Below are 22,453 nucleotides of genomic sequence, written 5' to 3'. Positions count from 1 at the left end.
CTTTCTCTGCTTACTATTCCACTTTAAGAGCGCAGATGGTGGTTGGACCACTTAACTCGTAATTCAGCGTATCCTTACTGACTGAGATAACGCATTCGCATTTTTTGCCGTTATTACGACGAAAATGTTCGTGATTATACTGGTGCCGTGAGTGTTACGTGATTTTTTTGCGAAGTTACGACGGACCGACTTCGGAGTCGCGTCCGCGTGGCGAGACGGAAGCAAATGATTTTACCGCGAACATCAGGGATTGTCTGATTATGCGTTACGACGCGACAAGTGGATCACTGGCACGCACTGCGGGGACTGCCAAGTGCCATTAGAACAGATCCGACGGCGTCTTTGTCGATCGAGAGATCGATCCCTCGCCGATTCTTGGGGCCCCGTGTCGAGGCACATCGTGTTTCGTTCTTCGGCGTCTGTCGCTCGGAATGCGCTCCTCTCCGTGGTCGGCACCCGCTCGCATTCCGGCGCGGCCGGGAAAAACTACTTCCTGAATTAACCATCGGTTAGCATCACGCATCGCCTCATCACCGATAGCGTGAACCCTTCATCATGCTGTCAGAATGTGTGCAGGATGTTAAAGGACTGGAACAACGTTGCTCGATATTGCTAACAGTAATTTTTATCCGGCCCGATTCTTGTCGGCAACATTGTTCAACCCGAGCCCTGCGTCAAGTTTTATGTGGCTGCCACTTAATTGTCCCGTAAATTATTCGTTAAATAATTTTCGAAAATTAATAAAAGCGAAAAAGGTGGGAAATTTGTCTTCCCACATTTTTTCGCGTTAATTAAATTCTTCCGATTTCTTACTCGCAATATATTTTTATGTAAAGAGCACGACGCGGAAAAGAGATGGGGACACTTTCGAAAGTAATTTAATATTTACATAAACATGAAAATTTCGCTTCCACTCTGAAAAGCACGTTCTCGTTTTAATCGATGTCGTGCCGACAAGTGTCAAGGGGCATTTTTCAGTCTAGAAAATGTGAACGCATCCCGCCGTCACGTATCAATTCTATCTGGAGCATTGCGATATTTATTGCACCGTAAACAACGTAGTGAATATTATAACTTTCACGGGCGCGCATAGATGCTGATACCGATATCAGCATCCACACTCGTGAAAGTTCGGCTATTCACTTTTCTTCCTGATCTAATACGAAACGCCGACTTCCTGATCTAGTTCGATGTCGCCATTTTTATCGCCCGTAATTATGCCATGCCCGATTTATCCAAATCGGCTCGTTTTCCAGTCGTTGATTTCACGATTCGAAATGTCCGGACGATTCCCCAGAACTACGAGCCCCGTAGCATCGATGCCATCACACTGCTCGCGGTCTACTTTGAGCAAATGGAATTTCAAAGTTTTCTTTTTACATTCGCATTACATAATTATTATACATAATAATTATTATGTAATTATTATTTATATATGAAATTAACTTTCTATTATGCTACCGCGTCATGTTGAGTCGACCGAAATGACGAGGCGAATGTTTACAATCTCTTTGCAGGTTTCGATTGGATTTGTGTCTCCACTCTCTAAAAGTCAATCAGCGGATTATCACTGAAAACAGCGAATAGTCACCGATTCACAGTTACAAGTGTACCGCTGCAATTTTCAGCAGTATACTTATAACTGCAAGTCAGCGGCTACTCGCTGTTTTCAGTGATAATTCGCCGATTGACTCTTAGAGAGCGGAGCGCGCGTCTTCTTGAACCGCTTGTCCTTAAAGCGCACTCCGATCCTCCCAATCTTCGCAGGGAGCGGATCGAATTTGAACCCGTGCCCTTAGCCGCCCTTCCCCGGATACGGGACCGCTCGCGGCATTCGAGATACCGTATCGCGGTGACGTGTGCGCACCGTACGTCAAGTTCACCCACTTCGGGCATCGATCGTCGTCGGCGGCGGCGGAAAAAGCCTCTCGCTCGCGCTTAGCATACGCGTTGTATCTGGAAGTAACGACAACGGGCGACGAGCGAAGGTTGTTCAACTCGGGCGGATCTCGTAGCACCGTCGGGTATAACGGGTCCTAAGGCCCGCGCACGCCGGCCAGGCGCGCGCTCCACCTTCGTTCGGTTCGCCTCCTCACGGCTAGGCGAGCGCGCGCGTGCACCGTACCCTCTTCCTCGGCCCGCTACGAACCTTCTCCAACCTTCTCCAACCTGGGTACGCGAGCACGACTTGTCGGGCAGCCAGTCAGCCGTGCACCATTGTCGAAAGATCGTCCGGGTAGTCGACACGCGTCTTCCGACACTCTTCTTCGCTTCGTCCGGTGTCGCGATCTATTCTCTTCCTTCCTCTCGGCGCGAATTCACGAGTAACGCGGTGCCCGGTCCGATTTTCCAAATTCACTCTAAGCGCCCGGGTTTCTTCCGGTGTCTCTTCTTTTCTTTCGAACAGGTGGGCTGTCGCGAAGGGCTAACGCGCGGGACTCGGGCGGGTTACTCTGGTGCACGGTAAAAGCCGTTTCACGTATTTCCGCGATCGTGCGCTCCGCGAGAATCGTCGGGTGTGTGTAGCGATCGCGTTTCAAGTGATTCGATGCTCCATCAAATTTATTGAGACATAGGTAAGACCTTGATCATTTTATTTGACGATCGTTAAACATATGCTTTGTCAAGTGGCGCAGTTAATTTGTTCAAACATTTGCTTTTAGCACTAATTGAAAAGTAATGTTAGTATTGCATTCGTACAAAGTATTTACAAGCACTAAGTTTAGAAATACTTGGTACGAATACAATTATCGTAAAAGGTACTGCGCAAATAAAATAATAATTAGCCTCCGTTTTAGAAAACGCTAAACAAAAATATCTATACAGTTGATATGAGCGAAAATATAATTTAACATTCACAATATCTTTGGCGATTTGCGATTAGCGCCTTCTAATTTTTCTCGGCCGAATGTTGATTATTAACTGAATAAGGTTTCGTCTGCGTTTGCCGGCTCGTGCATTGGCCTGTAATATGCTTCCTTGATAAAAAAAAATATCAACTGCATTTTAACCTGCGACTGCCTGAACGAATACTATTTAGTGCGATATTACGATATTACAAAAATTTTCCTTTAAAATGACGCCGGGATGACAGAATCTCTGTGAAATAATTAAATGCGAATTTCTGCGTTTATATAGTTATATAACGGTTACGAATGTTAAGAAATGCGCGATGATAGCATCTTGCAGAGAAATGTAAATGAGATATATTAAAACGATGTTGGAATACAAAAACGAACAGAAGCACCGCACGAATCAAGTTCAAGATGTGATACCGGTGATAAATTACACTTGTATCTATTTCATTGCGCCACACAGCTCGCAGTCACTTCCTCGTGAAGAGCTCGCTGCTCTTCTTCCTGTTTCTCTCTTTTTTTTCTTGCATCATTACGTCACGTTACACTTGTTGAATCGTGTTGCACGGATGTCTTGCCATATTGTCTCATTAGATGATTAAAGATAATGGGAGCACTTTTGGTATTTATATGCTACGCTCCAAAAGAGATCTGAAAATGAATGCACAGATTATATCAATATGCCGGTGACCTATTTCTACCGGATCGACTTGATTGTTGAGGTCGGTAAGATCTCTAATAAGTTTGGAGTTCGAAAACTTCGAACGTTTAAGATCTCTTAAAAATTTTGCTGATATTTAGCGCCAAGTTAAAATTTTTTATAAAATAATCGGAAAACGAAAATTTTGTTTACCTATTTATCATCTGCAAGTTTAATTAGTTCTTAAACATTTTCTTTCATTTTACCATGATTTATAAAATACTGATATACGCGTGCGATTCTTGTTATTGCAAACTTAGTCCAATTTCTGGAGGGAACGTAGTATTAAATATCACAGAATACTCTATTATCTTGAGAAAAATTTTCAAAATTATTAATGTTCCGAAAAAAGGTTAAACTTATAGTTACATTTCTCTAGCGTATAAATACTTTCAATTTTCGTTCGTTTTCTTCTTTTTCTCTCTCTCTCTCTTTACCACTGATTTATTTAGTCTTTCATGCTTGAATGGAACTGTTTTTTCTATAATGGAAGCTTCATGTCGATGAGAAGTTAGCTATAGCATCTTTCGCGATAACGAAATAGCAAGGATGATCGCTATCAATGTGGATCGAATGAAAAATCAATAAGAGGCACTTTTGCGTGAAAAACATCTATTGCGCGAAACGGTCACGGTGGAGGCGTATCTGATTTCCATAATACAACCACTTATCTACCTCTCTGAATAAGGTGCGATCTGGTCGCGTTGAAATTAATGCGATTTACTGACCCAGATGATCGAGAGACGTGCTCTCAGCCGATCGTTCTGCCATTCTTTATGCTTTGTCTCGTTTCGTTTCTTATCCGCCGCGATCTAATTCTAGCGGCGATGAATGTTCGGCGCTCGTTAGAGCGCAAATCTGTTTGTTAAATAGCGTATCTTTATTGCGCGCGATCTTTTCCGCTGACGTTCAGCGTTCCGGAAACGGGGATCTCGTTTTTGCAGCGATCTCGGGATCATTACGAATGGTCTTCGACGATTCCCTCTATTAGATTGTCGCGTCGACTTGTAGGCCGATGCATTTCGTACCATTTCTGCTTTTTTAATTGAACATTATCGATGATAAGATTGATAAAAACGCCGAATTTTAAGAAAGTAATATTTTGCTCAATGAGTTTACAAGATAGTGTGTTATCGTTTTTCCTTTATTTGTCGATTTATTGTTGATTAAATATCAAATTTGGTTCGTTATCGAGTGAATTGAACTCGGTATGGGGAAGATTAGGGAAATAGCTTCCTGCAAATGCATTTGCGTCTGTTTACGCTAGAACGTTACGGAAAATTGCTACCATGCTCGCCACCGAAAATAGTCAGTGCGTAAATAAAAGGAGCATGAATAATAATAATTGCTGCTCGTAACGGTTCTATTCATTAGAAAGATAAAACTATCGGTTCTGTTCAAATATAGTAATTACATACGAATTGAAATTCTCCTGCGAGTCTTGTAACGATCTTATTAAAGTAAAGCATTTGCAATTCACGCGATAACAAAAGTTATTATCAGCGAGGCAAAGAATGATAATCTCTTGTTTTACATTGTTTTAATTATTAATTTTAAATAATATCTATTCTCACACAAACCCCCTCGAAAAGTTCATATTTGAAAATTAAATCTGATTCGACACACTGAAAATTCTAATGAGTTTATATTTAACAATAAAATTAACCTACATATTTTACAGTATGCCTGATATTAATATACGTATTACTCAATAAAACCATTCAGAATTATGAATCTCTTCACAAGATTGTTTGCAACCCGACAGAATCGCCTGCGAGCGGTTTTCTAGTTCGTGAAGAAACATTCAAATGGTTAACGGTACGTGCCCCGCTCGTAGAATTCGCGCGTCGGATTCTACGGCTATTCTACCGATGGAATAATGTCTCGTCGGACTTCTCGAACACTTCGGCCGCTCACGTTCCCCAAGATGCACGACGCGGCGTCACATACGATGGGCGCCCGAAGAAGATCGACGCCCGCTCGGTACCGTTAGCGGACACGAATATGAAAATAAGAAAAATGCAACGGTAAAAAAAACATCCGCGTGACAATCAGCTGCGATCGTTAGAGAATTCCATCCGCGGGAGATGTTAATGTAGGGTTTACAGTGCGTCGGCTTTCCTTCGGGCCGAGGCTGAAAGCCCTCGTTAAAATCCTCGGTGGGGATTTCAACGCGGGAGAAAGAACGTTCCGTTCGTTTATGATCAGCCGCCCCGTCGTCGCGCGCCCGCGATCAATATAGACGATATTAAAAATATTATCTGCGCAGTTTTCACATTTTGTATTTATATTTAAATGCTGCATAAATATTTTAATATAAATACAATATTTAACTTATATTTCTTGATTACGATTCTCATTCAGGGAAGATTGTTCTAACTCAAATTTGAAAAAGTTCCTGGAAGAGATTTTTTATCCGCGTTGCAGATGCCACGGCACGAAATTCTACGAATTTCACTGCGCAGCTAAATCATTAACTTACGTCAATGGTAAAGTAATGTTATTGTTCGCATTCCACGTGCATAGACGATTGGAACAATCGGAAATGAGCGTCGAATACGAATATGCTTTCAATCGAGACCTTAGTTGACAAATCGGTGATCAGGAATTCACGTCGCGCACGTCTACGTAAACTCGCCAGAATCAACTGTCTTGACAATTGCGTCATTGGCAGCCATTGACGATCGTATGCACTTTTGGGTCTTTCTGTTGTTTTGTCCGATGCAGTGGCAAAACTCTCGGCGTTCGGGTGAGGAAATCATCTCTTACGTCGTATTCATAGTTATTGAAAATTTATAAACGATTATCTATCTATATCTATCATTTATCGGTCTTGCTGTTTAATATCTACATTTAATACGCGTCTTATGTAAGTATAAATATTACAGTACGAGAACTTATTCGTTACCGCCCTGTGTTTATAGATAAATTTACGATTTTATTTGTGACGCAACAAGAATCAAATTGGCTAGAGGCCTGTGTCCACGACGCTGGGACTTGGTCCAAGTTCTAGTTTCCAGAAATGTGTAACCAATCAACTAGCAGCTTTTATGGAATAGCTGCAGGTCGATTGGTTACACATGTTTCGGAACTAGAAGTTGGCCCAAGTTCCAGCGTCGTGGACACAGGCGCTAAGAAAGGGAGAGAACGAGAATTTTAAATCAACCAAATTGAGTGAAGCTTCTTGTCGCCAGTGGTAATTAAACAAAGGGCAAATTTTTTAAAAGGTCGACCAGACTGGCAAAAAAGTGATCTTCATTTAAGTCACAAGAAGTGAATTGAATCATTTCTGCTTTGTTTCATATCGTTCCATCGTATAATAAAATTTGGAGAATAACGTTTGGCTAACGTGGTCTATTCGCACTTTACAAGGCATTTGCATCGGATTATCGTAAGAACAACCGTTGCCACATAAGTGCATAGTATACAAATTGTTGCAATACAGTCGATGCGCACCCGTCCACATGAATATTAACGCAAGCGTCGCATCTTTTGTCGGTAATAAAATTAAAACCTTCGACTTCCGCGCGCTTGCTCCACCGCTTCCGACCGTCGTTCTTTCCTCGCGTACGAGCCGCGCAATCGTACCTTTCGCGATCACGCAAGATCGCTTTTTTTTCTTTGCGACCGGTGGGTTCTCTTCCCGTTGACTGGTTCTCTCAATGACACGGTGCAACGAGAGATCCATCCGAGATCTAGATTGTTGCTCATGATCAGGTCCAGCGTTTCAGTGTAGGTCATCGTGTCGAGGACGGCTTTTAGCCTCGCAAATCTCGATTCGCGGGATCGTCCTTTTATAATTCCTCGCGCATTATTCTCAGTAATGTCGTCCCAGAATTCGTAAACAAGTTGAGCACACTTTTCCCATGGTACTCCTCTTAGGTCTCATTTTAAAACAGTTTTTCTCGACTTTTGTTCCAGTGCGAAAATGCGGATGCAGCTGCTGAAGATCGTGGTGGTCCTGCTGGCAGCAGGATCGGGTGACGCCAGGCCTCAGAATGGTGGGTGTCCCAGAAAATCATACGACGGCGATATATATTTCGAGCCACCGACGCGATCGGGAGTGATCGGGTGCAACGAAACGATCGTTTAGCAATGGAACCGCGCAACGTGACAAGCTGGCAGCAGCAGGAAACGATTTTCTAAACGCGAAATTGATGCTTTCTTCGCGGCGCAATCATAGCCAATGAACCGTGCCTATTCAATTGCAGATCTGTTATCTTTTTAATGTAGGCTTAATTGCGGCAGCCAGAGAATGATAGCGATTAGTAGATACGATAGTCCGCCGACTTTGCGCACTTTTACTCGGCAGACATGCGTTTGCGACAACAATACTCAATTTCTCTCGTTCTTTGTAATAATGAGTTATTCATTTCCCCTTGAAAAGGATTGAATTTGTGTTCAATGTTCCGATTATGGAGAAAACGCATATGAGGCATCAATCGCGTAATTACCCAATAGCACCAATTGTTGTAGCGTGTCGGATAACAACCTGGCTTCTGCGTAGAGCCGCAATTACGCCGCTGCCTCTCGTGCGCCTAACGTTACCACCGCCGCGCTTTTCTTACAAAACCGAATTTCTTAAGACGGAATCGCTTAGCTCGGCAGTCGCTCGAATTTAAGGCATTGAGAAATCTTCGCGTTGCGACGGGACTTCACGTGTTTCGCACGTTATTAGCAAGCACTGTCGATGTCGCGTGTCGTGTCGCTAGAATGTCTGCGTAAAACTCGAAATAACTCCTATCTATCTTTACCTTTTAGGTGCGGATTCGCAAGCGAAGACGATAGAGAGGAGCGACGCGGGATGGAGGGGCGTCCAAGTTTCGAGCAAGTCACACGACGTTGTTCGGGACGATAGCAGGTATACTGGGACTTCCGGAAGTAATAGAAAGTCGTATATCACACGTTTCCGTGATAGTGCCGATTCGTCGCGCGAGCATAACGCAGTCGGTTCACGCGCGAGCGATTTCGCTCCGAGCGCGACGGTGCGATCGTTTAGCGCTCGTCGGTCCAAGATCGACGACATCTGGACGGTGCCTGAATTTAGAGCGATCAACGCTCCCCCGTATTTTCCAAGGACGGATGTGCTAGGTGAAATCGCGAAAATCGCCACTGTCCGAAACTCGAGCGAGGTCGGCGCGTCTTCGTTCCACGTTTTCCCGGGCGGTCCCGAAACAATTCAGAACGGTAGGATAGGCTGGACGAGATTTAACCCCGATTTACGAGCCGTCCGCGCGGACTATTCCGAAAAGATGAACCCTGGGAATTTAGGGAGGTCGAAATCCAGGGTGACTTCGAGTCTCGAGCCGGTAGTCGCTCAAACGAGGCACTCGGCGGGAAGTGATTTCTTGGCGAGTCATGCACCTGGTTACGAGAAGACGAACGACGATGTTTCTGTCGCGGTGGAAAATCGTCGGCAATCGAGTTCGATTAGGTCCGATTCACTCGCGAATAAGGGCACTGGAGCCGAGACGTCACGTTGGAAGTTGGAGCACGGTGTAAATAGATCTTTTTTGCAAACAGCAAAGACGAGTGTCCCGAGTAATTCTCAGGTGGACGCCGCTGCTCGTTCTATTCATAAAAATCGTAATTCGATTCGTGAAAATGTAGACTCGGTTGTGATTTCGCATGGAAATTCGAAGCCGCGTGTCATCGCCGATTCTTCTCGCCGCATTGGCGGCAACCAGCGCGACGGCTTGAATAATTCAAGAAGATCGTCGCACGGCACGGAGACGACCTTGATCCCGAATTCGAAATCCAAAGTCGTTGGTCACAGTCGATCAGCTGCGTTTCCTCGCAAGAACGCACTTACATCCCATAGAAATTTCGTTAAGCTCCGATATCCGTACTCGATTTCGAGTCGGCGGAACGCCAGCAACGTTGCGTCGAGTACGAAGCTGAAGAACGGCAACGACGCCGGTTCTATCGGCGTTGAGCTGAGACAGCCAGCAAAGGGCCACTTGACGCAAACAGCCGCGAGGAAGCCCGTCGGTCTGGGCAGTCACGCGACGTCCACGCCGACGAAGAGCAGCGGTCATTTCTCGTCCGCTCAGAATTCGCCGAGTCAGGGAGTCGGCGACGGGAACAGAGTAGGAAACGGCGACACGCCTGTGCAATACAGCGCGCACTTGAAGAACTGGCCGAGCGAGGCACTTCAGGACATGGAGGATCTGTACAATTACGAGAAGTACACCTCGTCCTTGGAGGACTCGAGCCATGAGTCGGGTCTCTCGGGTGCCGATGGAATGCCGATCCTGTCGTCGAATAATTATTTTGATCATACAGATCCGATCCTCGACTCCAGCGTGAAGAAAATTATTCACTGGTTGAAGATACCGGAGGTCGTTCCGAATAGTACGCAGTTCCTTGATTACAACCTTGATGACAAACCGATCGAGCCGGCCTTCGAGTCGATCTACGAAAACTTGGAACCCAATCGTCCGCTGGACGCTCACGACGACAATTATGAGGCCGTAGCTCTTCAGGATTCTACATCGCCGAATCAAGATTTCGATCGAACAGACTTTCACGCGAACTATCCGACCCGATGGTCAAATCCGAGTTCAGTCGTTCCTCCCCAATACATAACGGACTCTTCGAATTCCTCCGCTGTTATTTCTTCCTCTTGGTCCGACGTGGCGTCGTTACGGAACAAGACCATTTACAACCCTATGACGCACGTGACGCAGAACACAGTGGTTCATATTCTGAACGACGGCTTGAAGAAGCCGAATGTGACCGTGACGCAGTTGAAAGCGCCCGAAGCAGGTGCGGCAGTCGTCGATCAAGCGGCTTCTTCAGGATCCTCCTCGGAGCCCTCGGCGGACAGACCCAACGTTCACATAATGTTCACTTCTCAGGAGGACGAAGATAAGAGTCCTTCCAAGCAGGAGACCAATACCTTCCCCTCGTCGACCTACAACACGAACTGTCCGATGATTTTAATAAATACTTACACTCGGGTGAACAACACGATTCAAAGCAAGGAAGGGTGTACCGATCTGAACATAATTGTCAACTCGCACGTCTCGAATACGAATGTGTTCACGCCAAGTGGGACTCCGGCGATCGCGGAGGATCAGCAGACCTCGCTGGCGACGCAGAGCTACGGCGATGCAGACGAGAGCGAGAAATATGCTGAAGCGTTCACCGATCTCTCGCAGGAGGATTCTGTGGACAGTTACGTAACCGTGTCGACTGGAACGTACGACTCCGCCCCGCTCGAGTCGCCGCGGCCGGGTCAACACGATTACTACGATTCCCAAAAAGATCCCAATGAGATCCCAGACCGATGGACTGATCCCGCACAATCAGGATTGTCGACCGTCGAGGTGTTCCAGGGTACTCAGATCAGCGTGTCCGGCTCGAGCGTTCCGTTAGTGGACGCGGAAGTGACGGCGAGCCCCGCTGGATCGTCCGTCGATGGTCCCGCTGTCGGTCCCGGCGATGACGCGTCGGGTTCCGTGGTCGATCCACCAGCTGCTGGCGCCTCCGAGAGCGGACCACCTGTCGCCGGGAACCTCGATTCCGAAAATCCACCTGTGCCCGCTCAGGAATTGCCCGCGTACTTAATCAAGCCTGGTCCGGTGAAAGGTCAGGCTAACAACGGTCTGGTGCCAGGTACCTTGCAATTGCCGGCATTGTCAAGTCTTCCCAGCCTGCCTAGTATCGCCGTTAAGCCCGGTTTATCGAGCGTTGTCAGTTCGGCTTTGTCGCCGACTTCAGGCTCTTCGGGAGCTTCGTTGTCAAATAACGACGACGACGACGACGACGATGACTTGTCGCCAGGCGGTGTGTTGCAGTCTATAGCTTCGGTCTTCACGTACTTTTCCTTTTTAAATCCGCTGGGCTATAGCTTCTTCAGCCTCGCAGCGGCACCGTTCGCCGCGATGGCGGCTGGCATGCTCGGCGTAGCCGCGGTCGTCTTCCCGTGGGCCATACCGAGCGTCCTCGACTTCGGACGTTCCGCCGACAAGGCGATTAGTTTCGCACCGAATCTCGAGGAGTTCGTCAGACGAGCCGTGCACAAGTACGATCGTCAGAACGAATGGAAGAGTAGACGTAGGAAGCGCAGAAGATGAATCGCACTTCGATTGATCTTGTGACGCTTGGTGATCTTCGGATAAGTAGGCGAGCTATGGCATAAAGCTTGTATGAAGCAAGTACGCCCCCGCTTCTAGAGATACTTTTATTTAAATTGGACTTACAAAGGTAGAATATACTGTAATGATCGTTCGTATCGTTTGATACCAGATTGAAAATAATGCGTGGTTAGTAGGAAAGTAAAGAGAGGAAATAGCTAGAGGATTGTTTGATAAAAAAAAAACATTATGTGGGTACGCGCTGATGTAGCGCATATAATGATGATGCAGGATAATCGCATGGTACTTTCATTCGTTAAGGATGAAGCTTACTTATCTCGGTGAATAAAATACCAACTAAATAAATATAATAATTAATAGTTATCACATCCGTCCTTTATAAATATAATTTAAGTAAAATGATTAAGATGGTCGCCAAACAATATATTTTTGTATAATGTCTACTAGCTTAATTCTTACGCCAAAAGTAGCATGGTAAGAAAATACTTGCTATTTATATATAATGGTATGGATAAGGCGAATCAGTGCAGTCTTATTAATCTAATATTTTATTGCTATTAATAATTATTAATTCACGTTGTATTACTATTCACTGTTATTATGGTTATGTTTAGAATAATGAGAGTATTGACCTTTTTCTTTTATCGTATGTCGTATATTTATAAATTTCTAGTATTAAAACAGATGCTCTGATTGTACTTAATATTCCCTTTGCGATCTAAATTTTTCGTAAATGAATCAAGATCAGTTGTTTCGCTTAAATTTTTATTTAATTAGCGAGTCTAGTTTAAATCAAAGAATTTTTATTATTTAGTGAAATTTATGGGAGAAAAGTTAGTTTGCTAATTATAATTATGTACCGATTCGAACGCTCGGAGAATTACGCGATGCACTAACATTATGTCCAGCTTGATATAAGAACTGCAAAGAACTATGATTTGCGTTTCCTCCTGTATTTGTGTACTTTAATTAAATTAAATTTTACAGCATTTCAGGGCATTAGCAGTATTTGTGCCAACAAATATGTAATGATAATAAAACATTCGAAACAAAACATTAATAGTTCATTGGACGGTCATATAATTTTTTACGCCTTCGTGTAAATTATATATGTATAAAAAAAATATACGTTCCTATGGTTACACCTATGATCCCTCTAAATCCTATATTATATTATTAACATAGAAAAAAAAGTTATCATAAAGAAACTAATTATTAAAATTGTATTATCGTGGATTAAAATCTTATTATATATTGTTAAATTAATAATTGAATTGTAATTTTAAATTATGCAAGAATATTTGTGTGATTATATACACGTTTAATTTACTTATTTTAATTTTTTGAACGCATGAAAAACAAAAATAACTTTTCTTTATCAAATTTAATCTTGTATTATCTCTTTTCTCAGTTTCCGTAATTATATTTAAACGAGTTCAAATGTTTGTTATATTAAAATTGATTTAAACAAAAAATTGGGAGTAAATCAGTGATTACAGTCCATGTGTTATCTATTTCTCATTTTAAACTTTAATTCACGAAAATGTCCTAATTTCAGTTGTTAATTAAAATATTTACTGCTTTTAGATATCTTTAACAACAGAAAACAAAATAAAAATTTTAATTGGATTAGTTTCATTCTAGGCTAATCTTTTCAATTTATTTATTATGTAAAATCTACATTGTTCATCTATAACGTAATAATGTATTTCAATCTCTATATTGCTCTATTACACTCTATTGCTTTCTTACGTTACATTTAATTATATTCATGGTGCTTAACGATGGTGTCAGTCTTTTACTGTGCGAATCAAGCCTTAATTATTGCACAGAAAAGGTAAGAATAATATTCGATAACATGTAGCTGACATTGAAATGAGCATTGCTGATCGTTTAATTCAGTCATATTTTTTTATTTATAAAATTTCGTAACAGATGAGAGAGAGAGAGAGAGAGAGAGAGAGAGAGAGAGAGAGAGAGAGAGAATGCGTATCTTATTTTATGAATGATTAATAAAAATCACGATTTAGAACGAAATAAAACAAAGGAATATTATCATATTATATTTATCATAATATGATAAGATAAATTCAAATCTCTTACGAGTATATAAAATGCGATACTACGTCATGTAGTGTCGTGACGCTGATTTAAATTTGAAACACTCAGCGAATCTGTATTTCATTACTCTACAAGAAAAGTCTAACGGAGAAATTTTATTTCAGTGGAGTCAACGACACCCACCGTGATCTGAAGGATCTACAATACATGGATCAATCTCTGAGAACCGTCGCCACTCAGCTCCTCAACGTCACACACCCGCAGGACGTGATGACGGTAAATAACAAGGAACTCATCACGGCCGAGCACAGCGTCGCGACTACGCCGAAATCACCGGAGAAGAATACCCCATCGCTGATAAGGAATGCTAGTTCGGATAGCGGTCTGAATTTGGAGCCTGTAAGCGTGAGTTTCGGCAGGCCGATCAATTCTAAGTTCAGCTATTTCGAGAACAGCCATCCGGGCCAAGCGATGGCGATGACGGAAGAGGAGCTCGAGCGGGAGATGAGCACGACGAGGCTGATCACCGCCTACAAAAATCACCCGACGACCACCGGTGGCATTTCCACTTGGATTCTGCTGAATCCGCCGTCCACAACTGTGAAGAGCACGGAGATCGAGAAGACGAAGACACAACAGCCATTCCAGACGGAGGTGCGACTCACGGTGAGACCGAGCTCGACGATTGAAAAGGTGGAGACGATCCCGCAGCCTGAGAAGACCGTGGAGAAGACCACGCCGCAGTTGACTCCTGTTATAACCACCGAGAAAGTGACCGTGATCACGAAAAAACCGGCTGCGACGACGACGAAGAAGGCCGCGACTACTTTAAGACCGGAGAGAATTACTCAAGATTCAGGAAAGACAGAAACTTCGGCGAGCACGACTTTGAAGGTGATCCGCACCACGACAACGAGCACCTCGACGACGAGCGACGGGACGGCTACGTTAACGACTGTTCTCACGACGAAGAAGACCACTCAGCCGCCGCGGACCACCTCTAAGCCGAAAGTCACCACGCCGAAAACGACTTCCAAGCCGACGGCAACGAAGGTAACAACAACGAAGCCGACGACGACGAAACCGGCCAGACCGAAGCCAACGCGGAAAACCACGATCAAACCTGAAACAGTGAAGAACGAGACTTCCGCGTCGACGGGTAAGATCGAGAAGGTGACCTTTAAACCGGTCCCGATCATCACGACCCTGCAGGACAAGCTGGAGAACACCGAGAAGCCGATATTCGTTACGAAGATAAAGGCATCGGTGCTCATGGACACTCAGAAGACTCCGACCACGTTACTTCCAGCTACTACCGCGTCTACCCCAAGCGCGAGTACCACGTTCAAATCGACTTTGTTCAGTGCGGACCTCGTGGAGGTGCCAGTGAGATCGAAGCCGATCGGCACGAAGGTGAACAACGTACTGAAGGTACAGCTGAAGAAGCCCGTGGATGAGACTACGCAGATTGAAATAGAGCCGATCAAAGTGAACGCGCCGATCCTGAAGATCGAGAAGGTCGACAAGACCAATATGGATGAGATTCTGGCGAAGGACACGGACGATCTTAATGATTCCAGAATAGACCTAAAGTTTGACTTTAATCCCGAGCTAACCAGGATCAATGTCGAGACGCAAACGGAGGAAGCGACGACGACGTCGCCGGTAAGTACAAGAGCGTCGACCACGAAACGGCCGAGGCATAATTCGAAGAGGAAGAAGAACAAGACACGCAGGCGCAAGCCTACGACACCGACGCCAAGCTCGACGACAGTCGCGATGGTGCCTGTTGTAATGGAGGCCGGCGAGAGCGTAACTGACCCCACCTACATGGATAACGCGGTCCAAGAGTCGAAGATCGCGCCTGAGACGAAGGTCGCGGCGAACAAGACCAAGAAGAAGCAGCCGCAGAAGGCGATCGGCACTCAGATCTACAACTTCCTCAGTCGCGAAGTGATGCCTAGCTTCGGCGTCATGTCGCTGGTAGGTTTGGGTCTCGGTCTCGCCTCGTATTTCCTGTATCCCTTCGGCGGTACGATCACTCGTAGGAACTACGAGGTGGAGCCGAACTACAAGTACAACATGGACGAATACGGCGGTAATTACGGGCAGAGCGAGGAGGAGATGCTGTCCAAGGTGTTCCAGGGTATGACGAATTCCGAGAACAAGTATCCCGGGGGGAAAGACAGCTACAACGGCAACTACTATCACTATCAGCATTACGATGGCGCGTACGACACGCAAACGACGAAGAAGGCCGATTCGAGATATCCGTCGGTGTCCACCTCTCCCGTTTATAAAACGGTGGAGAACACTCAACCGGCGGTGAAGTACCGGAACACGGACTTCCGCTATCCCGAGGTACAAACCACTCCGGTTTACTACGATCGCAAGCGTCCCGACCTCGCGGCGGAAGTCGGCGCGGGCTCGGCGGCGAATCGGCAATTCGTGGTCGGCAGCGTGCCCAAGGAGTATTCGTACGACGTGAAAGTGGCGAACTCGCCGGTGGACAGGAAGAAAGGCGTTGGCTACGTGTCTACGGAGGTCGGGCAGACGCAGTTCGAGAGGGACGTTGCGCAGGGCTTCGATTTCCCCAACGCAGCCGCCTTGCACAGTTACAGCCATCTGGGGGCATCGACTATCCGACCGGACGACGGCTACGAAGAGATTGAGATAACGCCGACCGCGGTGGCCGTCGAGCACGGGCCGCGGTCCCTCAAGGTCAAACGCGCCGCCGTTAACGAGGCTGAGGGCGGCCGGGGACGGAGCTGGAGGTCGAAGAGAGACTCGGTAATACAGATAATACCGTCGAAGCGCGAACTGGAAGAAGAGCGCGAAGAGGCGGAGAAGGAGGAGGATCTGAGCAACGAGATTCTGGACATCATCGACTCGGCGCTGCCGGGTGGCGGGGAGCCGCACAAGACGAGCAGCGAGAACAACGAAGTGGAGGATCTCGAGGGGCAGAAGAGGAAGCAGCAGGAGGAAGCTAACGCGTACGCGAAGGCGTCCACCTACAAAACCATCGTGGGAAACACGGAGGGCACGACGGAACACCCTGCGACCGCCACGATCGTCGGGAAAATGGATGACGGCGGTACCAGTGTCTCTTCGGAGAATCCCTCCGATAAGGATACCACGCATCCCACGGACCCGAAGAGTCCCGAGACGACGACCGTCGAGTGGCTCGACAGCTCGGCCACGAAGAAGCCCACGGAGGGCTTCAGCCTCCTAAATTTCGTGAAGAAGGTGGCCGAGATCAAGTTCAGACTGGGCCTGACGATCCTCAAGCACGCCAGCGAGGGCCTCGCGCGGTATCTAGGTCACGTGCAGAAGAGAATCAACGGCGAGGAATAAAACGAAGGGTAAAATCGCGGTGGAGCGGCGATGGAAGTTTTCGCGTCGTGTGACGGTACGCGTTTCTTTCCAATTTCACGGCGCGATACGGTGGACACGCGGTGGATAACGGCGACGGACGGCTGTAATCCTATAGTAACGGTAGTCAGTGAACGCGAAGAAGCGACTTCCCCCCCTCGACTTCTTCGCAGTCGATTTGAGACGCGATTTCACGGGCAGTCATTTTTGTCCATCCGTAAACGATCCTATGCGATACGATACGCGATCGTCCTTTCACTTAGAAAGCTAAAACGACGAAGGGGAACACGGACTACTGTTACGATCGCCGAACGCGCGGCGTCTTCCTCTTCAAGGTATCGCCGTAAACATCACGGATGGGGAATCCCGTGTCTTCTTTCAGAATCTGTCTCAGTGCTCGAGGGATCGGCGACGATCGCCTCAAGTGTTCCATTGCGACATTGTTAAAAAAAAAAAACTTCATTCGAACACAAAATGTCTTAACACAAAATGTCTTAACTTTAATCTTTGGGTCCTGGTATGACATGCACGGAATGCGTCTCGACACGCGATATACGGCATGACAAGATGCATTCCAGGGATACTTTGTCGAAATCGAGACGATCGAGATAGCCGCGGGATTGGTGAGGGGTTTCGAGAGATTTTTCTCGCTCTCTCTCTCTCTTTTTCTCTCTCTCTCTTTCTCTCTCCTTCTCTCTCTCTTTCTCTCTCTCTCTCTTCCACACACAGGATCGATTGGATCTTTATTGAAAGTCGCTTTTTAATCTCTCTACAATTGTTTGGTATATGCGCGCTGCTCTCTTACCCTCTCGCTGGAGGGCGAGCGAAGACATATGGTGGAGTCGATTACTGGGCAGCTTATACTGTAAAGTACGCTATATAACTAAATAAATAAAACGAGTTGAACGAATAAATAAATAAATAAATAGATAAGTATGCAAAACACTCTATGTAATACCCTGGTATGCGCTATGTAAATAAATATTGGAGAATGTGTGAACGCTTGTGTTTCTCTCACGCCAAAGCGTTGATCTTTGAAGGCTGCCGCGATTATTTCAAGTCATATCTGGGAGAAAAACCGAACGTCTGAAATTAATACCGTCGGGTCGTAAACGAACCCGAATATGGCATAATTTGTTGTAGACAAAGCACTTGTTGCGTCGCGGAATAAATTTACATTCGCCGCCGACCGTTTGGTCAAGCGTAAAATACAGATAATAAATATTCATGCGGATGGCGATAAAAGTCGTATTACGTTTCCTTTTATACAATCCAAGCGCCGTGTCAACAATTTAAATGCGGTAATTCAAAGCGACGAGGAAAATAGCGAAGTAGCGCTGGGAAAGTGGTTTTTGTTTCACGTAATTATGACGAACTTTTTACCCTTAACTTTGCGCTTTACTCAGCGACCACCAGAACAGCAACAGGTGATTCTAAATCGATCGTGCTTATACACTCGCCTGTACGAATAGGGCTACATTGATTATTCAGAGACACATTCGATATTGATGCGCTGTCTATAGCCTAACTGATTAATACAATGCAATATCGTGGAAAGTAGTTCGCGAAGTACATCACTTGACTTCGGACCCACGTGCGATTGAGATGTAGACTCTGTCTAATTTAAAAATGATTTTTCAATGGACTTGAGAGACACTGTAAAAATACGAGAAGATATGAGTGTTCCAATAATACTGCCAATACGCGGAACATTGTATATAAATGTACCAATAATACTGCCATGCCGTATATAATGTACCGTTTGGTCGTTCAATTCAATGATACGGAACAAACGAGTAGTCGGCGCGAAAGCAATTTCCGGGTAAACCATTTCCGTTTCTGGGCTCTCAATGTTTTATCCTGTGTCTCAACATAATTCGCACTGTGTCGTGCACCGCGTTTCCTGTCGTTCGCCAGCCTAATGAGTTTTTCTTTTTCCCCGAACGAATTCTGCTACCTTATTTTCTACGGTCCTATCGGTCTCCTTAGTTGAACGTTATACTCCCTCGTGAGCTTATGCAGATCCACTTCGAGATCGTTGTTCAGGGTGGGTTCCATCAGTCTCAGGTCTCTCCTTCGACGACCCAGCATCATCGGTATCATCATCGCCATTGTCGCCGGAAGCATACCTGTCGTTCAACAAATGGTACGACAATTAAGAAAATAAATTTAAACAATATCAATACTCCGCGGTTTGAATTCACGTATTACGCACATTTTTATCACGCAAAGTTGCGCTCCGTTGACGTGAATTTATTGTGGGAATAATTTAAATAGTGCTAAATTCGTTTTTGCGACACGACGCGATTAGAACTTTAATAAAAACAACGAATACTTTTAATCGACCTTACTTGGCGCGTGTTTAATAAAAGTAAAATAAAAAGATATACAGTACGACGTTTCGACCAAGGGTTTAGGTCCTTTTCAAGCGCGAATTCTAGGGGGGGGGGAACCGATAATCGGAATTACAAGTTTATCGAAGATACAAATTAAATTAATATTACAAATGAAAAAGCTAGATAATTAAAAACTGTACAAAGATGATATATAAAGCGAAACGAGATCATAAATAATGATTATTATTAATTTGTAATGTTAATTTAATTCGTATCTTCGATATAACATATCTTGAGATATAATTTGAGCTAATCTGTTGCAGCCTTACCTGCCCCGACGGCCGCTAGAACGGCCGAACTCGACGGTTGCGTGCTCAGGGTTGTGTGCCTGATCGGTCTTTTCTTCAGGATTTGCGGTACGGCCGTCAGCTTCTCCATCTCGTACTCCTTGCGGCTCTGCTCGACGCTCTTGAACGTCTTTTCGACTTCCAGAAGGCCTCCGTGGGACGTCGTCGTGTTTGTGCCGTTGATCGATGGCAACACCGTCAACCTGACCTAGGTAAACGATCTTTCATAAAGCGGCTGTCAGCGATACCCTCTTTGGCAAATCTCCACGTCACTAACAGCAACGACAACTATCTTCGCGAAATTAAATCACGCGTCCCTTTTAATTATTCTGAAAGAAAGGCAGACTCTAAAAACTGCTTGACGCGAGGCAGCGAAAGGACATACATTTAGCTCATAATTTAAAACGAATCCCTGATCTCTCTTTGATCATTTAGCCTAACCTGGCGTTTCGATGTCATCACCGCTATCGGAGGGTCTTCGTCTTCTTGCCTATCCCCGTTCTCGCGATTTGTAGTATTGATCCTCTTAAACGGCTCTGCTGAATTGATCGCGTCGACCTTGATTGATCTCTGCCGCGACTTGGAATATCCCCGGTTCGTCGACAAGAGGACCCATTGGCCGTCACCGCTCGCCGGGTGACTCGGTGGATGATTGTCCACGTATTGATAATGCGAGAAATTCGGCCTCTCGGTGATCATGGTGGGCCGGGGTCGATCTTGATCGTATCTGGACGGGTAATCGTGCCAATTACTCCCGTCACCCGACTGGTCCTTCTCCGAATATCTATCGATAAACTGATACGAGGAGGTCTGCGGTCTGGACCAAGTGCTGGGGAAATTCGCCGGCCTGTCGTCCGTGATGATATCGCTGCTGGGGGGACGGTGAGGGTCGTACTTGTTCCAGGACGGTCTCTCCGGCGGCCACTTCTGCGCCTGATTAGACGCGTCCTCAGGGCGGTAAGGGGGACGCGAAATTGGTTTCTGCCACGGCTTCTCGTTGTTGTCGGGCCAATTGGGTTTCGGTTTGTCGTACCTGAGATACGAACGTTTACTCTTGCATTTGCTTAAAGCCGATATTTCGCGGGGGGAGCACGTTTTTGGTACAACATAAAGTAAAAAAGAAGTGGATATCCAATTGGATATTAATACGTGGTTTTTACCCTGAAGACTTTTAATAATAAAAAAAAGTCCTAAGATCTTTAGAAGCTGTTAAAGAATGAAACATTTATCTTCATTTTTTTGCACAAATTAGCTTTAGTGTGTAAATAAGGGGATAAAAGAGTGAAAAGTAAAATTTCCACTTTCTTGATACGTTTCTTAATATAGAGAGCGCCGTAAAATGAGGTGTACCGCTGGACTTTGTAGACGACTCGCAAGAAAGAAAGTTTCAATTCGAAGCCAACGATAAATATCGCTCGTTACAATAGCCACAAAACTCATTTTCGAAAATTGTATATAAGGCCGTGTAATGAAAGGAAAATTAACGGTTGTACTTGCCACGGTTTGTTGTTTTCATAAGTGGGTCTGATGGTAAAATCGCTGGCCCATGGTTTCATGCTCGGTTTATCCCATGGCTTTATCTCCGGCCAAGGTCGTTGCGTGCTGGGATTGGCCTGCCACTTGGAAATTTTGCTCTTAGACCACGGAATTGCTTCCAACGTCACCCAGCCGTTTCTGTCCTCGTAAGTGTTCGTGCCGTAGTATTTATTTCTCTTCAAGGTGTCGTTTAGCGCCTCGCTCAGCTAAGCTCGGCAAAGATAATGAAACATTAACCAACACATTCTTTATCTAACGAGAAATTCTACACAGCATGGAATTTAAAATGATTAAAATATCTTTCTTTTTCCTTCTCTGCTCTTTTATTCGACCGTCCAATGGATAAGCTATTCTGCTATTGTTTCGTTCTAAAACGTATGTTTCTTACCGCATCCTCCGGTGAAGTGGCATTTGAGATCTGATCAAATTTCTCGTCCTGTTCGTGGAGTGTCGTGGTCTCGGTGGTCTCGCTGTCGATCTCGAGAACAAGAGGCTCCGCGGGCGGTTTCACGATTCTGAAGGGATACTTGAAATTCCTCTCGGTGGTGCTTTTAACTTTGCTCGCGTATTCCTCGAGGAACTTGTTGAGCACGTCCGGATTGAAGGTCGACGACTCGACAAAGGAGTTTCTTCGATTGTACTGATCGCTCGATATCTCCTTGGTCATCCGCCCGTCGTCGTGCTCGTTTCCCGCGTTGTCGTACAGAGGATTCGGCGTGATCGCTATCGGATCCTGAAGAATCCTCAAGTTGTCCGCTTTCGTTCTAAACATCTCGGACGCGTTCGTTCGCATTTTCACGAAATACCTCGTGCTACCCTGCGTGCCTCCTAACGTCAGGATCGTCAGGAGCAGGCATACCGCTCCTCTTGTCGTCATCTGAAACACGAAGAAACTTAATTCATACATCTCTCGGGATTTTAAGAGAATTCTCGCTTTTATGTCGTTACAATACATTTTTTTTCAAAAACGCAGCTCTGTCTTCAACGCGAATAAAAAGAGAGCGGTGAATAATCGCGTACAAATAATTGTCAGAAAATCACCTTGAAACAGGTGGTAAATATAACGATAGGAAACTACGGCTAAAAATTGATAAGTAACCGACGGAATCACAATGCAAATCGTATTAGCGCTAGAGTTTTAGAG

At 45.3% G+C, this 22,453-nt stretch overlaps 2 protein-coding genes across 2 annotated transcripts in view; one reads left to right on the top strand and one right to left on the bottom strand.

Moving 5' to 3' along the window:
- The first annotated feature begins 2,206 nt into the window (after positions 1-2,206).
- On the top strand, positions 2,207-18,090 carry LOC105570254. The gene is made up of 4 exons (XM_012027330.1): positions 2,207-2,576; positions 7,477-7,556; positions 8,317-8,416; positions 13,883-18,090. Exons 2-4 carry the CDS (start codon positions 7,484-7,486, stop codon positions 17,070-17,072), a joined length of 3,363 nt encoding a protein of 1,120 aa, XP_011882720.1. The 5' UTR covers positions 2,207-2,576; positions 7,477-7,483; the 3' UTR covers positions 17,073-18,090.
- A 68-nt stretch (positions 18,091-18,158) lies between these two features.
- LOC105570252 overlaps positions 18,159-22,453 on the bottom strand; it is a 33,512-nt gene continuing 29,217 nt past the window's right edge. The window contains exons 2-6 of the mRNA XM_012027328.1: positions 21,698-22,186; positions 21,271-21,515; positions 20,215-20,806; positions 19,756-19,981; positions 18,159-19,219 (exon numbers count right to left, since the gene is read on the bottom strand). Coding sequence (XP_011882718.1) covers positions 19,056-19,219; positions 19,756-19,981; positions 20,215-20,806; positions 21,271-21,515; positions 21,698-22,186 — 1,716 coding nt within the window. The 3' untranslated portion in view covers positions 18,159-19,055. The remainder of the gene's footprint in view (positions 19,220-19,755; positions 19,982-20,214; positions 20,807-21,270; positions 21,516-21,697; positions 22,187-22,453) is intronic.

The sequence above is a fragment of the Vollenhovia emeryi genome, unplaced genomic scaffold, assembly GCF_000949405.1.
Source record: "Vollenhovia emeryi isolate VEMERY1.0 unplaced genomic scaffold, V.emery_V1.0 DF939121.1, whole genome shotgun sequence".
In the NCBI taxonomy this organism is placed as follows: domain Eukaryota; kingdom Metazoa; phylum Arthropoda; class Insecta; order Hymenoptera; family Formicidae; genus Vollenhovia; species Vollenhovia emeryi.
Note: the sequence above shows the minus strand (reverse complement) of the source record. Positions and strands in the feature narration are given on the sequence as shown.